This window comes from Pseudorca crassidens, chromosome 4 (assembly GCF_039906515.1).
Source record: "Pseudorca crassidens isolate mPseCra1 chromosome 4, mPseCra1.hap1, whole genome shotgun sequence".
Classification (NCBI taxonomy): Eukaryota; Metazoa; Chordata; class Mammalia; order Artiodactyla; family Delphinidae; genus Pseudorca; species Pseudorca crassidens.
The window spans coordinates 27805256-27823046 of NC_090299.1; the positions used below are offsets into that span (position 1 = coordinate 27805256).

The following is a 17791-nucleotide window of genomic DNA, read 5'->3' on the forward strand; positions in this document are numbered from 1 at the left end:
GCAGAGAGTTGTAGAGCAGAGGAGAGGTAGTGAAAGCTGAAGGAATCAGCCCCAAGCATGGCAGTTTGGATTTTTACTTCATTCCTTATGAACTAGTGTTCTCCTAGCTTCACCTTAGATTAATGTCAATACTTGTTTTCCAAAGGCTGGATGAAGTATACTACTCTGTCACTGAACTTCATAAAAAGCAATAGAAGTATGGATCTTTTAGTAAGGAGGTTTGCTCTTCACCTTATGATGCAGAGACTTTGAGACTCCCTTTGAGACTTTGAGAGATCCAAGTCAACAAATGGGCTTTTTCCTTTTAAAGTTTATACCTTATTTTTAGATATTAATTCAATTGGAGACAGTGTATTGAATACATGTATGATTTGTTTATTCTTGTCCAGTTGTGTACATCGCTTTGGAAAGGTCAAACCATCTTTATTTTCCTCACACTTATCACCAACAGGTATAAGAACTTACCAAGTTATCTTGTTACAGTAAGCTCCAGGAGGAAGTGTGCGCGCACGGGCACACACGCCGGTTCTCATTCTCCAGCGTCTGTAACAGGGCCTCCCATATAGTAGGAGCTCAGCAAGTATTTGTGGAGCTAACGCTGACGAATGAGGAATTTTTTTAATAGACAAAGAACAATCAGTCCCAAATTCCTATTTATATGCATACTCAATTAAGAAACATCTCAAAGCTCTCCCACCTGTTTTTATTTATTTATTTGGCTGCGTTGGGTCTTAGGTGCAGCATGTGGGCTCTTCCTTGCAGCGCCGGCTTCTCTCTGGTATTGGTGCTCCCGCCTCAGAGTGCTCGGGCTGGGTAGCTGTGGAGCGTGGGCTTAAGTAGCACCTTTCTGTGTGCGTTGTAATATACTTGAGCTTCCATTCACATTGCTCTATCACAGTAAAATAGAAAAGTTAAATTTGAATCCTCTGAGTATCACATGCCTGGGCTTGGGGATCAGTCAGCTTGGGTTCAAACCTCATTTCTAATATTTATTAGCTGTGTGGTCAACTTAATTTTGGCTTTAGTTCCCTATTTCTAAATAGAGTTAAATGAGCTAGTACATGTAATGTGGTTGGCACATAGTAAGTCCCAACAAATGGTTGCTATTTGGTTATTCTTTGGAAATACACGTGTACCAAACGTGAAACCAAGGGTAGTCACCAGTTACAGCCTTTAAATTATTTAATAAATAATGCACTGTAATGTACCTTCTCTGATAAATCTCCACTTTGATTATTTTTGCAAAAATTTGCACATCCTTCAAGTGTCAGGTAGCCTAAACAATGTTTGCCCAAGTTGTTCTATCAGGAACTTGGAGTAAGCTGTGTCTAGTTCGAGCGGGTTTGAGACGACCGACCCTCTAACTGGGCATGTGCGAGCGTCCACTGGTGACCCTGTGATGTCAGAGGGCCAAAACCTCCACCCTTACAGCATGCTAACCGCCGTTTTCCTCCACGAAGAGGCTTGTTATTGAGTTGCACCTGTGGCATCTACAGGGCAGGACAAGTACCTCACCTTTTCCTTATCTTCAGTCACTTTTCCCCACGCTCCCTGTGCCTCAGCTTTATCCCATAAATATTCTGAGCCCCTCGCCTTGGGGGAGGCTGACTTGAGACTTTTTCTTCTTTGTCCTCACTTGGCTGCCTCCTGAATAAACCTTTTGTCTGATGCAAACCTCCACGTCTCAGCATTTGGCTTGCTGGACTTTGGGGCAAAGTTCAGTAACAAATGAATATGGTATTTTAAATATAAAAATTATACAGACTTCGGATTTTTAGTTATTTCAAAAATAACAGAGAACAAACTAGTGGTTACCAGTGGGGAGAAGGGAGGGGAAGGGGGAGGAGGGGCAATATAGGGGAAGGGGAGTAAGAGGTACAAACTATTAGGTATAAATTAAGTTACAAGGATATATTGTACAACATGGGGAATATAGCCAATATTTTATAATAGCTATAAATGGAGTGTAACCTTTAAATATTGTGAATCACCATGTTGTACATCTGTAACTTATATAATATTGTACAGCAACTTACTTCAATAAAAAAATAAATAATTGAGAAAGGTAAAAAACAACATGAGTTCTATTGAAGTATCAAAGAAAAATCCAGATTAGTAAAAATCTAGAATAATCATAATTACCATTGATTTAGAATGACATTATTTATAGTTAATAACTATAATTAATGTATTTATTTGGAGAATGAAATAAAATGCTTCATCATTTGATAATACATCGTAGAACAAGAAAGGAGCCTATGTGGCGTGGTTTTGGAGGAGTTGTTTCAAAAATTAAAAAGCAGATACCCCTTGAACCCGAAATTCTATTTTTAGAAAGTTATTCTACAGAAGCTCTCTCTTTTTTTTTTTTTTTGCGGTACGCGGGCCTCTCACTGTTGTGGCCTCTCCCGTTGCGGAGCACAGGCTCCGGATGCGCAGGCTCAGCAGCCATGGCTCACGGGCCCAGCCGCTCCGCGGCATGTGGGATCCTCCCGGATAAGGGCACGAACCCGTGTCCCCTGCATCGGCAGGAGAACTCTCAACCACTGCGCCACCAGGGAAGCCCCCAGCACCATTTATTGAAGAGACTATCCTTTCTCCATTTGAATGTTCTTGGTGTCCTTATCAGATTAGTTGACTGTATTTCTGGGATCTCTGTTCTGTTCCATTGGTCTGTGTGTTTGTTTTTATGTCAGTACCATACTCTTGATTACTATAGTTAAGCAATATAGTTTGAAATCAGGAAGTGTGATACTTCCAGCTTTGTTCTTCTTTCCAAGATTGCTTTGGGTATTTGAGGCCTTTAGTGGTTCTGTAAGAATTTTAGGATTTTTAAATATCTCTATGAACAAAGCCTTTGGAATTCTGATGGGGATTGCATTGAATCTATAGATTGCTTTGGATAGTATAGACATTTTAATATTAATTCTTCCAATTCATGAACATAGGGTGTCTTTGCATTTATTTGTCTCTTTTTCAATTTCTTTCAAGAATGTCTTATAGTTTTCAGTGTATAGATCTTTTACTTCCTTGGTTAAATTTATTCCTAAGTATTTTACTTTTTTTTGATGCTATTGTAAATGGGATTGCTTTCTTAATTTCTCTTTCAGGTGGTTTACATCTCTCTATTGAAACTCTCAGTTTTGTTCATACATTGTTTTACTGAATTTGTCACACGGTCTATCTGTGTGCTCACTGAATTGTACTCACCGAGCGTCCTTAAAACAATTATTATATTTTGAATTCTTTGTCAGGCAATTCATAGATTTCTATTTCTTTGGGGTCAGTTACTAGAAAATTATTGTGCTTCTTTGATGATATCATGTTTCCTTGATTTTTCATGCTCCTTGCTTGAAGTCTTGCATTGCTGTTTTCACTTTTGAAGAAGCAGTCACCTCTAGGCTTTAGTGACTGGCTTTAGCAGAGAGATACTTTCACTTGATAGCCCAGCCAGAGGTTCTGAGGCTTTTCCAGACCTTTTCTATGGGTGTGCCTGCTCCACACTTTTTGTTCCTTCTTGGGGAAGTTCCTAAGAGTGTATACCTTCTCTCAGTCCTGCAAAGCCTGGCTAGGTGTTGAAAGTGTCCCATTTGTTTTCCCTGATGAAGTGTTCTGAAACGCTCAAGTCTGTGAGTCCTCATCTAATCTTGCAGAATTAGACTGGCTTTCTGCGCTTGCTTGCTAGTCATCTGCAAGTACTTGTTCTCACTGTCCATAGAAGACAGCTACGCGAGGAGGGGGGCAGTTAGGCGTTGGGGGTGCATGTGGGGGGGCGTTGGGGGGGCTGCATGTGAGGCATCCATCATTTCTCGTGGAGGGACTTTCTGACAAGAGTCTGTGAATCAGTTAGTAGGCAGAACCATGAAGCAATTAGTAGTATTCCTTTGCTGAATTCCGAGCCCTGGCTGCTGTACTCTCAACTTCTCCCAACACTCAAGGTTGCAGATCCCCTCAGTAATCTGGGTGAAGTGAGAAAGAAGTGGGTCTCTTGGGTAGCATCCTGCCCAGCTGGGGAACCTGGGCACTCACTCACATGCTCTCAGTCTTCCCTGTGAAAGAAGTCATGGCCATGGGGGTCTTTCCTGGCACCGAGCCTTAGGAGAAGAGTGATGTGGGCAAAGTGAAACTGCTCCTCTTATCATCTTCAATGAATCTATTCCTGGATTCTGCTGCTTCAGTGGCATGCTGGGGTTTCTCTGCTGGACTCCTGGACGCCCACAAGGGTGCTCTTATCCGTGGGTGACTGTAAAAGTCGATGTACTGTGGGGGGATGAAGGCGGAGAACTCCTATTCTGCCATCTTGCTGATGTCACTTCAATTATATTTCTATGTACTAGTAAAGAACAATTGGAAATCGAAACAAGAAAATAAGACTATGTACAGAATCAGAATATAAACTACTTAGGGAACATTTAACAAAATATGGGCAAAATGTGCATGCTGAAAACTAGAAAGTATTTATGGAAACATTAAAGAAGACTTAAATAAATGGAGAGATGTATGGTACTCATGGATCAGAAGATTCCACGTTGTTAAAAATATCAATTTTCCCCTACTGTGGTCAGCCTGCAGATGCACAATGGATCCCCTGCTCCATCCAAAATTTGGATGTCAAAACTGACAATGCCACACATGCACCAAAAGGGTGTGAGATTATTATTCACATAACACGGCTTCCTGGGGAGAACAAGGAAGCCTCCCAAACGAGTGTAAAATGGCTTGAAAGAATGGGCTTAGGGTTTCATGGAGTTTAGAGGGTAGGGCTGGTGTGAGAGTTCTTTCCACGGGCTGGGGTTTCATGCTTTTAACTTCCTGCTGGTGCCAAAGAAAAAAGCACCTAGGCTTTCTGGTCAGCTCATCCAGATGTGGGGAAGAGAGGTAAGGGACCGTGGAGGGGCTTCACAGCTGGCAATCATCAAACATCAAAAATGGAGTCAGACACTTCGTTAGATTCCCAATTTGATCCATAGACTTCACACTACCCAGTTAAAACCCCTCTTTATCCCTGATAATTTTTTTTTCTGAAGTCTGTTTTGCTTGATTTTAGCTTTATGATGTATCCTTAATCTCAATGATGCTTGTCTGCTCTGGCTAAAGGATGAACCACAGTCTTTAATTCATGAAACTTGAAAAACAGCCTTCTTAATGCACTTTAAAACACTTGGTTTCTGAGCCAAGACCCATAAATTAGGTCTTCTTTATTGCTTATTTTAAAAATAATTCAGTACTTTATTTGACGCATATTATGTAGTAATACATACAATGAGGGTTAGCAACATTTAGTGATCATTTTAAAAATTTGATTACTAACACATTTTGGCCACATAATAGTAGAATACTCCTGGTGATAATGATGCCTTATCACTAGAATCCAAGAACAGATGATAACCAATTTCTCCAGAGTTATAAAATAATGATAAAAATCAACATTAACACAACCCTGGGAACCATTATTTTTTATCAATTTTAATTAATGTACCCAAAATAGTTTAATTTTCTTAATTAAATAAGCACTAAAATTAAAATCATGGAAAATAAGAGGGGACTAAATCTCCCTAAGCCATGGAGCACTCATCACTCTTTTACTTTTTTACCCAGCCGAAAAACAAAAACAAACAACAAACAAACAAACAGAAAAAACCTGTCCACCCAGGAGCTAATCCATTTTCCACACTCATTATTATTCAGATGAGTCTTTTGTAAGACAAAGATGGCGGCATAGTTTTTTTCAGTGTCTGAGAACGAACGCCTTTCTTGTTTGGATTGTACAAATAAAGAGGACCCTCTGGATCTAATTAAGAGATTTTCACCTGCCATCATTCATTCATTCAGTTCACAAACATTTATGGAACACGTGCAATGTGCGTGGCATAATGTTAAATAGTGTATTACACCAGGAGTTATGCCACAATGGGTCAATCATAAAACTACACTCTTAATTAATCTTGTGATTTTTAATGATTTAATTCTCTCATTCAACAGGGCCTTATTAACGACCAAGTGCTAGGCTAGGCACTGGTGCTGACAAAATGAACTCACAATCTCTGCTTTCACGTACTCATAATCTAATGGGGGAGGCAGATACATAAACAAGCAATTACTGCCCAGCTGAGGTCCCACCATAAAGGTTGGTGATGGTGTAATGGAGCCTCTGTGTGTGTGTGTGTGTACGTGCAAGTGTGTGTTTGTGTGCGTGTGTAACTAGAGGGAAGTAGGAGAAGAGTCAGAGAAGATTTCCCTGAGGAGGTGAAACTTGAGTTGTCTTGAAGGGCAAATAAGAGCTTCCCAGGAGAGGTAGGGGAGGATATTGCAGGCAAAGGTAAGAGCCTCGGGAAACAGTTGCAGGAGGGCAGGCTTACCTGGGGAACTGCAGTCAGATGAGGTTGGGTGGATGTGGGACTACCTGGTGATGAGGTTGAAGAGAGATAGAACAAGAGGATCATGTTGAGTATTATTTAGGCTAGGCCATAATGAACTTGTCAATATTAGACTATTTTGACTTAAAAAACAGTAATTTGATACAGTTTAAATGACATGATAATGATGAATAAGCATTAGTAAATAACTACATGAATGGAACCTATTACTGTTGCTGTTTTTGTTATTTGCATTTCCCACTTCTTCACACCCTGATTAGAACTGACTTCTCCAAAATATTTGCAAAGGACGACGTGACCGACAGGGCTTAATTTCCAAAATATACAAACAGCTCATACAACTCAATAACAAAAAACCAAATAATCCAATCAAAAAATGGGCAGAAGACCTAAATAGACATTTCTCCAAAGAAGACATACAGATGGCCAATAGGCACATGAAAAGATGCTTAACATCACTAATTATTAGGGAAATGCAATCAAAACTCCAATGAAGGGGGTTTCCCTGGTGGTGCAGTGGTTGAGAGTCTGCCTGCCGATGCAGGGGACATGGGTTCGTGCCCCAGTCTGGGAGGATCCCACATGCCGTGGAGCGGCTGGGCCCGTGAGCCATGGCCGCTGAGCCTGCACGTCCGGAGCCTGTGCTCCGCAACGAAAGAGGCCACAACTGTGAGAGGCCCGTGTACCGCAAAAAAAAAAACCCCAAAAAACTCCAATGAAGTATCACACCAGTCAGAATGGCTAACATTAAAAAAAGTCTACAAATAACAAATGCTGGAGAGAGTATGGAGAAAAGGGAACCCTCCTACACTGTTGGTGGGAATGTAAATTGGTACAACCACTATGGAGAACAGTATGGAGGTTCCTTAAAAAACTAAAAATAGAATTACCATATGATCCAGCAATATCACTCCTGGGCATATATCGAGAGAAAACTCTAATTTGAAAAGATACATGCACCCCAATGTTCATAGCAACATTATTTACAATAGCCAAGACATGGAAGCAACCTAAATGTCCATTGACAGATGAATGGATAAAGAAGATGTGGTACATGTATACAATGGCATATTACTCAGCCATAAAAAAGAATGAAATAATGCCATTTGTAGCAACATGGATGGACCTAGAGGTTATCATACTAAGTGAAATAAGTCAGAAAGAGAAAGACAAATATCATATGATATCATTTTTATGTGGAATCTAAAAAGAAGGTACAAATGAACTTATATACAAAATGGAAACAGACTCACAGACATAGAAAACAAACTTATGGTTACCAAAGGGGAAAGGGTGGGGGGAGGATAAATTAGGAGTTTGGGATTAACAGATACACACTACTATACATAAAATAGATAAACAACAAGGTCCTACTATACAGAACAGGGAACTATATTCAATAGCCTGTAATAAACCATAATGGAAAAGAATATGAAAAAGAATATATATATATATATATATATATATATATATATATATATATATATAAATGGAATCACTTTGCTGTATACCAGAAACTAACACATCATAAATCAACCAAACTTCAATAAAAATTTTCAAAAAAAAGAAATGACTTCTTAAAAGCAAGACTATCCCCTGCATCTGGGGGGAGAGTCTGAGGTTACCTGCAGTTAAGTGGCCTTGGCCACTAAAGTTAGTGAGAGTGGGGCTGGGGAAATGAATTCAGCAGGACTGCAAAGGAGAAAGAGTTTAGATAATAATGATAACAAACTTCTATCACTTACTGAACACCAAAATGTGCCAGCCACTGAGCTAGGTCCTTCACATGCATTATCTCCATCCTCACAACATCACAAGGTGTGTCTTTTTACACCCATTTTACATATGGGAACGCTAAGGCTCTGAGAGGCTAGGTACCATTCTTCTAGTAAGTGGCAGAGCCCGGGCACATACCTGTGATTTCACCAGACTCTTCCCTTCAAGGAGGCCAAATGAGAGTGACTGCAGGTAGAACTAGAAGTGACGTCACCACCTGCTGATGTTTAAAAGTTATTTCCCAGAAGAGGAAAGACCAGAAAATCGGTGTAGCCCCACCCATCAGTTCAGTGCCAGAAGTTCTCGATTTTTAATTTTAATGTTTTTGGCTTTAGAGAGGTAGGGAGGGAGGAAGAGGAGAGGGTGCAGGAGATGAGGATGGGGGTCTATAAGAAGCAGTTTGGTAACATGGGAAGAAAAGTGAAGACAGGATGCTCTTTCCTCTCCAACCTCCCTGGCAAGCAACCAGCTGGCTCTATAATTTAACTGTTTACTGTAGCAAGGACAAAGAACATTCTGCTTAGTGAAGTCCTTCCCGACAACAGCTAAATACCAGGGGGAAAAAACTGTGTGCACATCATATAATTAAAACATTTTCCTTGCTTTATTCTCCTAAAAATGTGCATAGGAAGGAATATACAATCACCAAAATACAACATCACAATCTGAAATACATTACTGAAGGAGTGTTCTTAGCTGGGAAACTTTAGACAGTGTTTTCATCACTTTGGGATGATGGTCCAGTGGAGATGCTGCAGTTCTCTGCAGCCTTGTAATCTCGAAGCCACCCAGCATGCTCTCACAGTGGGAACAATGCCTCAGGAGCCCATGTGGTCCACGAGCACAGCGTCTCATTTATTATCCAAGTGGCCTATTCTAGAAACCATCTTTTGGGTGTGCCTTTTCATTTGTTTCTTCTGTCCCACATGCTGAGAGTGATGACAAGGGTCATTTCTAGTTAATGTTGTGGACAGTGCACTTAAAGTGACCTTTCCAACTGAGAAGCAGCTATTCAGTCTGGATTTTTAAACAGTTTTCTCCAAAAAAAAAAAAAAAAAAAAAGTGGGTGTATTTCCTGAAAAGTCATACTTCTGAATTTAGACTTAGGTGCCTTTGGCTCTCTGAGTCTTAGTTCTTTTCACAAGAAACATGACGTTGTTAGCGTTTGAAAGAGAAAATAACTCTAGGGTTATTTTGCAGGGGCAAAAGGGAAGCGACTGTCAGCAGGGTGGAATATATATTTAGTCTTTCCAGTAGAAACACTACAATAAATACACAGATCACTTGGCAGGGTCTCTTCTCTCTTCTAGCAATTGCATGAGCTAGCTGTACTGAACTATAAAATGCTTCATGAAAACAATATTTGCTTGATGACTGGACTGATTTTTAAAATTTATAAAGTATTGACTTTTCTTTTTCAATTCACCTTTTTTTTCAATTCACCATTTTAGCATTTGAGATACACTCTGGTTGGTAAATGTTCTGAGCAAGGCATTTTGGGCACATCTTCAAAAATCACCAAGGAACTAAAATAGTTGACGTATACCAAATGACCAAAGCACTTAATTCATCTTGATCTGTCTTTTAATTTAATTTTTAAGTTACTGACAAAATCTGGCATCTCTTCACATCCAGGGCAATTTGGAGCTTTCTGTCTCCCAATCATCAGCTACTGTGTTAGCCACTGAACAACAACAATGTGTCACTGGCCTATGTAGAACGGATCTTAAACAAAAGGCTTCTTTTTGATTGTTTGCATTTTTCCCCTTCCCTCTGGTAACCAAGAGTGAAATGTAATAAAAGCTGATACTTAGCAATGCAGAGTTTTAGAGATGCCAAGTTTAATTAGCCTTTATATGTGATCATGTTGTCTCAGGATGCTTAGGAATAATTTTTTGTTTGTTGACTGTGTCCTTGCTCAGCTCAGACAGGGCAGGGGCCATGCTGCCGGGATGGAGTGAGGAGAGCAGGCAGGAGGGGATGAGCTCGGGTCTCTTTGCAGTAGTTGTCGATGTCACGCTGAATTGCAGAGCTCTCACTAACGTCCAGCTCCATCTCACATCGTCTTCCTTGGTGCTCGTCTGAAAGACCTAGGACTTTGATATTTTAAATTGCCTTTGTCAGTACAATTTATGGCTTTGAGTCTTTGCACAAGGCATGTTTCAACGGCCCCAGGCTCCACTGCACTTAACCTTTATCTACACCCATTGAAGGACCTTGCTAACATGTCCATGGTAGGGCAAAGAGGCCAGCCACTCAGATGATGCCTGTGTGCTGGTCGGGCCTGGCCTGGCTCCTGCACTAACATGCCCCGGAGGCTGGGGAAGGATACAGCTGGCCAGAGGCTCCCGTCCCTCATATACCATCCTCTCCGATGCAGGTGGTTCAGTGACTGCTGTCCAGCCCAAGGGAACGCTGCACACGATCCAGGTGCTCAGCCCAGAGAGAATGTTCCCTATTGAAACCACGTTGGGAACACGGCCCTTCAAAGCCAGTCTCTGTGGGTCCTTCTGTTATTTGGAAAAGACCATGTCAAATGTCTAACAAAAGTGTTTAAATAGTCCCTCTCCTTTTTGGTGATTTGTGTAGGAAAAGAGGGTTAAATCTGGTGTCTGTCCTTGGCAGAGAAAACTTGCATATTCCAGCACTATCATTTATTCATATAGAACATGTATAGAATATATAGATGGATATAGATAAGCAATGTTTGAAAATTTAGTTAAAAGTAACAAAATAGGGCATTCTTTGATTTGAAACCCCATTGACTAGAAAAATGGTCTGTACTTTAAGGAAGAATTTGGCTTGGCAAAGTATGGGCAAAATGGACATAGTGAAGACATTTCTAACAACAGTGTTGCCTAAAATTCATGAGAACCTAAAAGAAAACAGAATTCCTTCTCTTTAACCTGTGTCATTTTCAGTGTATGGCTTAAATGGCAAAACACAAATTAAACTTGAATATCATTTTAAGTTAAAAAATTTAATTAGAGAGAAATGAATTTTTCTCATGTTAACTTTAATTAATGCACTTATTTAATCTTAAACAGTTTGATACTCACTTGGGTCTTCCTCCTTTTGAAAATTACTTTTGAAAACAAATGTAACAGTTACAGATTCAATTATTTAAAAATACTATTTTCTGTAATATGATAAATGTTTACCTCAGCTTGTTACACTAAAGGCTGTAATCCCAGCCTTCCATTGTGAACTCATTTCTGTATGAGATTCATTAAAAATTTTATTACTGTGTAGATCACACAATGGAATAACAGTGTTAATAACTAGTTACTGTAGCTGCAGGATTTGCAACCTACTCTCATGAAGCTAACTGCCCCAGGGCCAGCGGCTGCTCATTTATTTCACCATATTTAAATCAATTGCTAAGGCAGTCAGACAATAAATTGCGTGCCCATCTCTGGTAATAAAATTGGCATCTCAAACAGCAGAGGCTTGTACAAAGATTTAATAGCTCCTCCTTTCGTGATGGATTCTTCTTTGTACCATTTTTTCAGGGAAGGTGCCTAGATGTAAAGTAACATTCTTTTTCTGCCTTCTTGTTAGATTCTCTGATTTACCACCGTATAGTTGAGTCCAACTTTTTCAGTTTCTGTAAAGCTCCCCTTACTGCTTGAGGGGAATTCTTTTGTCTGGGCAGCAGAACAAGATAACTGACTTAATCTTCCTAGTAACACGTGAGTCGCCATGTATCATTTTAATCTGCAAAACACTAGGGCTGAGTAGTGTCACATGCTGATTTTACTTTTCTATGAGAAAGTGACTCCCTGGTTCAATGATGGATTGCTTGTTCTCTTTAAACAACAGTCAAGATGGTGAATGCCCTGGGGTGATAGACAGAGTGTGCAATGGGAATGGGGGCCAATCTGATGGCCCGGTTCAAGTTCACCTGACAAAGCTGGAGCAGTCTGCAAGCAGCATTTGAGAAAGGATTATTCACACTGGCATTATAGTTTTGAATGCATTTTTCTCCTTGTGCAGCTGCAAAGCTCCCTCACACTGAAGGTTTATGCACCATAATAAAGAGATTTATTTTTTTTTTCTCTCACTCTCTCTTGCTTCTTACACTTTACACCTAGTTTCTACTGAACTGTTCAGGCAGAGGACATCTGTATAACCAAACTGCACAGAACAAGCATCATCCTCAAAACAATAGCAGTGCTGAAAGACAGTAACAAAAGCCTGACATTTTTGATGTTCGAAGGGACAGAAATTGTCTCCTTACGTTGAACTCAACTCCTCAAACTTAGCTTTTAAAATATTGTCATTTCACAACTCTACACACAAAAGATAATATAAATTAATTATTTAGTTCAATTTAGAAAAATGATAATGGAATTTTTCTAAAAATTACTTGAAAATTTCCTAATATCAATTTTGCTATGAGAAATTAAAGAATAGGGGGAAGAAGTTAGAAAAAAGTAAACACGATGAAGCAAAATAGTTTTCCTTATAAAAACAGAGGTGGGGCTGAGGGGAACTTTGCTGTTCTTTCCTTCCAACTTTCTCCATCCTTCTGTCCATCCACTTATCTACCCACAGCCCACCTTATTGCAGAACGGTTTTCTGAAGGCTGGAGAGCTCACACATTCTTTACTTCTATAATTAAGACATAAATTATCATTGCCTCTTGCCTTATTGTAGCAAGAGGTAGTTAGCTAATAAGCACTTACTGAGCATATAAAATACATAGAATTACCACTGATGTCTCATTCATTTACTCACTTACTTAAACAAAAATGAACTAATTATCAACTGTTAAGCAGACGCTATAAAATGCAAGTGTGGGATGGGGGATACAAAGGGGCCCAAGGCTCAGTTTAGGCTAGTGAGATAGACAGAGTCACCTTCGAGGTGGCCTCCGAGTGATCCCTGCCTCTTGCTGTTCATGCCCTTTTGATCTCCTCCCACACGGTACCAGGGTTGGTCTGTGCAACTAACAGAATATAAAAGTGATGGTATGTCACGTCTGAAGCTAGGTTATAAAAGATGTTGTGACTTCTGTCTCTCTTGACCTTAAGATGTTTTGCTCTGGTTGAGGCCAGCTGCCATGTTGTCATATGGACAGGCCCACGGGGTGAAGAAGTGAGGTCTCTGACCAACAGTCATCAAGGAAGATGCCTCCTGCCAACAGTCACATGAGAAAGCTTGGAAGCAGAACCTTAAGTCCCAGTCAAGCTTTCAGATGACTGCAGTTCCACTGACATTTTGACAGCAACCTCAAGAGAGATTCTGAGTCAGCACTACACAGCAAAGCCAATCCCCAATCCCCAAGATCTGTAGTAACTTTGAGATGGTAGATAATTGTTATTCTCAGCCTCTAAAATTTGGGGGTAATTTGTCATGAAGCAATACATAAATAATACAACAGATAATTATAATTCACCTATAGTGTAGGTAATACGACACAAGGGTATATTAGCTTCCATGATAACTGTGCAGTGATCGTTGCATAGTTATTCGGGAACTTCAAAGGAGGGGTAACTTACCTAGGTTGTGGGAAGGGAGGGAATGAGAATGAAGGGTATCAGGGAGGGTTTTCTGAAGGTGGTATTGGTTGAAGTAAGTCTTCAAGGATGAGAAGATATAGGGTGTAATTGTCCCTGTAGGTATAAGCATGAAAACACTCACCAAGTGACAAAGCATCTTTGTACCGGGGTGGAAGGAGCGGGGTGGACTACAAACTGACACCATAAGCAGTTCAGTGTTCCTAGAGAGTATATTACAAGACTGACAGTGGCAATGGGCTAAAGGAGAAAGCACTATATGATCGTCCATAATGTGGACTTTCTACTGAAAAAGAGAACTGTTTGAATTTCTTATTAAATACTATTTTTTGGTATAAGAAATACATGCTTATTGCAGAAAACTTGGAAAATATAGATAATAAAGAAGAAAATAAAATTCCCTACCACCAATACACTAGCCAGGGAAAAACACAATACACATTTCCATATATTGTCTATATATTATTTTTTCTATTTACATATATATACTGAGATTGTGATCAATACTATAAATGCTAGTTTATAGATTGCTTTTCTTTACTTTGAAGTTTGTATATCATTAAATATTTCTGGAAATATACAATTTCAATGGATGAATAATATTAGGCATATGGATAAATTATAATATATAACTATTTCCCTGCTCTTGAAAAATTATTTTTTTTTATTTTTTTACATTTTTTTTTACTATTACAAGTAAAGTTATAACAGACATGCTTGTATATAAACATTTGTTCACATTTCTGATTATTTCCTCATCAGAGATTTGTAGAAGTACAATTACTGGGTCCAAGAATGAACATGATAGATTGTCAAAGTTCTTTCCGTAAAGGCTGTCATAGTTTACATTCCCTTCATCAGTTATAAGAGAGTTTCTTCCAACCTTTCCAGAATTATTACCTTTTAACACATTTGCGATTTGATGACTGAAAATAGTATTTCCTTTTTTTGTGAATTCACTATTTACACTCTTTGTCTGTTTTTTCCTCCTTGTTTTTTAGTGTTTTATGGTAGGATTTAAAGCAAGTTAATGACATGGTAAGGTTTGTATTTAAGAGAGATCACCAGTGTCTCGGAGGATAATGTGGGGCAAAACAGGAGTCATAGATCACACAGACCTCAATTAAGGTTCTGGTCATAGGGACAGAGAAAGAAATGAATTCAAGAAGAGCTAGAGAAGGACTCACAGAGAGTTTCCTCACATTATTACCTACATCCCTATTCACGCCCATGTGCATTGCACTCAGGGCTCTGCCTTCTCACCTGTTACCATGGGTAAACTATCCGTGCTTTGGTCTAAAGCCATTCCCTCCATTTGTATAATGATTCCATCCCTCTCACCTACTCAACGGCATTGCACCAACAATTCTTTATTCTGTTTCTCCTGTATCATCATTTCTTCAATCTCTTCAACTCTCCCATCAATATGCTGTAATTTCTCCCATTTACAAAAAAAGAATCTGTATCTCTCCTGATTCCACTTTCCCCACTACCTACCACACCATTCCTTTGTTCCCCATTACAGCAAAACACACAGAGGGTTCTATTTGCTCTTCCTCCAATTCTTTTCCTCTCTTCTCTCTTAAACCCTTTTGTGTGGATACACTCTAAGGTAAACCCCAGAGAATCACACCCTTGTATAACTCCCTCCCCTTGAATGTGGGTGTAAGTTGTGAGTGGCTTCTATCCATCAGAATAGGCTCTTAATTAGGTTATGTTACATAAAACTCCCTCTTAACCTACTGGAAAGGAAAGAGATGCTCTCCTGCTGGTCTTGAAGAAGCTTAGCTGATGAGAGGCGCTGTGAAAGGGCCCCTTGGCAGGAAGCTGCAGGTGGCCACTGGGAGGTGAGCGTGGCCCTCTGCCAACAGCCTACAAAGAAATGTGGGCCTCAGCCCTGCAACTGTGAGGAGATGATTCTGCAACAACCCGGTGAGCTTGGCAGTGTATTCTCCCTTTGTTAAGCCTCCAGATGAGAACACAGTTGGCCAACACCTTGATCACAGCCCAGGGAGACACCGAGCAGAGGACCAGCTAAGCTGTGCCCAGCCTTCTGACCCATGGTGACTGTGACATGATAAATGAGTGTTGCTTTGAGCTGCTAAGTGTGTGGTAATTAATTGGGCAGCAAAAGAAAACTAACACACCTTTCCAGGCAAGTTTTCAACCCCAGTATGAAACTATACTGCCCATATCAAGGTCAGCAGGGAATTCCACATCGCTAACTTCAACAATGTGGTTCATAGCCCTCATCTTATCTATCAGCAGCATCTGACACAATGGATCATGCCCTCCTTGATTCATTTTCTTCACTTGATTGAGAGGATTTCCTCTCTTTCATTCTCTTTTTCTCCTTTTAGAACTCCAGCTACTGATGTTAGTTAGACCTCCTTCTTTCCTCCAAATCTCTTAGTCTCTCTTTTATATTTTCTATCCCTTTATCTTTCTGCTGCATTTTGGTTAATTTCTTCACATTTCCCTTCCATTTTAATAATGCTTACTTGAGCTATGCCTAGTCAGCTATTTAACCTTTCTATTAAATTATAAATACCAGTGACTGTATTTTTCACTTTTGAGAAAGTCTGTGGCTCTTTTTAAACCCAGCTGATCTTTTCCTGTATTTATACAAAGCTTAAAAGTATTTCAGAAAACTAATACTGGATATTGTTACTTTTATACAAAATATAAGTGTATCATATTAAATAAATGAGTAACAACATTAAGGGGAATGAGAACCAACAGTTTCTGGGCAGCGATTGCCTCTTGTGGGGAGGAGGAGGTAGAGATCAGGACATTTAATTTCTTAAGCCAGATATATGGGTGTTGGTGTAAATAAATAACAATTTAAAGAGATTTTTAAAATGTAATTTTCTGCAAATTCCTCTCAGTAGCTCTATTTCTGCCTTTTGAAATACAGAGATATGTATTGTTTCAAAATCTTTATTCCTTTCAAATTCCTGACTTTGCTAGTCTCATCTAACTTAGCAGGTATTCTGTCTTTTTCACTTCACAAAGAAAAATGTGTTCTGACATATGCTTTCTAATAACGTCTCTATTACCTTCAATTTCCAGTTTCTTCACCCATTATTACCCCTTTTTCTTCTACGTTAGTAGAGATATCAAATATTTCTTTGTAATATGTTACCAACAAACCATATGTAACAAAGTGTGTAAACATCCCGACCTTTTTTTTTTCCGCTTTCATCTTCTACAACAAGGGTTGACAAAGTTTTTTGGTAAAGGGCCAGACAGTAAATATTTTTGACTTTGCAGGACAAATAGTCTCTGACACAACTGTTCCACTCCGCCACTGTAACACAAAATCAGCCGGAGACAATACATAACTGGGTGAGTGTGACTGTGCTGCAGTAAAACTTTACAAAAACAGATGGCGGCAGGATTTGACCCATGGGCCAGTTTGCTGATCCCTGTTCTACAACATCCAAAAGGTCACTCTGGGGCTTCCCTGGTGACGCAGTGGTTGAGAGCCCGCCTGCCGATGCAGGGAACACGGGTTCGTGCCCCGGTCCGGGAAGATCCCACATGCCGCGGAGCGGCTGGGCCCGTGAGCCATGGCCGCTGAGCGTGCGTGTCCGGAGCCTGTGCTCCGCAACGGGGGAGGCCACAACAGTGAGAGGCCCGTGTGAAAAAAAAAAAAAAAAGTCACTCTGTCAGTTAATGGCTTCTTTTTGCTGCTAGCAATCTCTTTTCACTGTCCTCAGTCTCTCACCCAATACATAATTCTATTTCTTCTTGATTTTTCTGCAGGATTTTACATTGTCGAACACTCATTATATTCATTTCTGATTAGTTTGTTTGATGTAAATCTTGGTTTTGATCATCTCTATCTATCCAGTCCTTTGGAGTTTTCTTGGTATTTTTTCCTTTATACGATCTTACATTTAAAGAACATTTTTGGAGATTTAAAAATATATACAAAAGCAGGGGCTTCCCTGGTGGCGCAGTGGTTGAGAGTCCGCCTGCCGATGCAGGGGACACGGGTTCGTGCCCCAGTCCGGGAAGATCCCACATGCCGCGGAGCGGCTGGGTCCGTGAGCCACAATTACTGAGCCTGCGTGTCTGGAGCCTGTGCTTCGCAACAAGAGAAGCCGCGAC

The 17791-nt window shown here is 40.0% G+C and overlaps 1 protein-coding gene across 4 annotated transcripts in view; it reads right to left on the minus strand.

Annotated features, from left to right (window-relative positions):
- Positions 1-352: 352 nt before the first annotated feature.
- ALPK1 (alpha kinase 1) overlaps positions 353-17791 on the minus strand; it is a 163105-nt gene continuing 145666 nt past the window's right edge. The window contains exons 15-17 of one of the 4 annotated variants that reach the window (XR_010942893.1): positions 6360-6403; positions 698-889; positions 353-598 (exon numbers count right to left, since the gene is read on the minus strand). Coding sequence is in view for 2 of the 4 variants with exons in the window: in XM_067735289.1 (XP_067591390.1) it covers positions 833-889; positions 6360-6403 (101 nt within the window). In the remaining 2 variants the exon portion in view is untranslated. Of the gene's footprint in view, positions 890-3837; positions 4334-6359; positions 6404-17791 lie in introns of those variants that run through there. The other 3 variants (XM_067735289.1, XM_067735294.1, XR_010942894.1) reach the window with 3 other exon arrangements.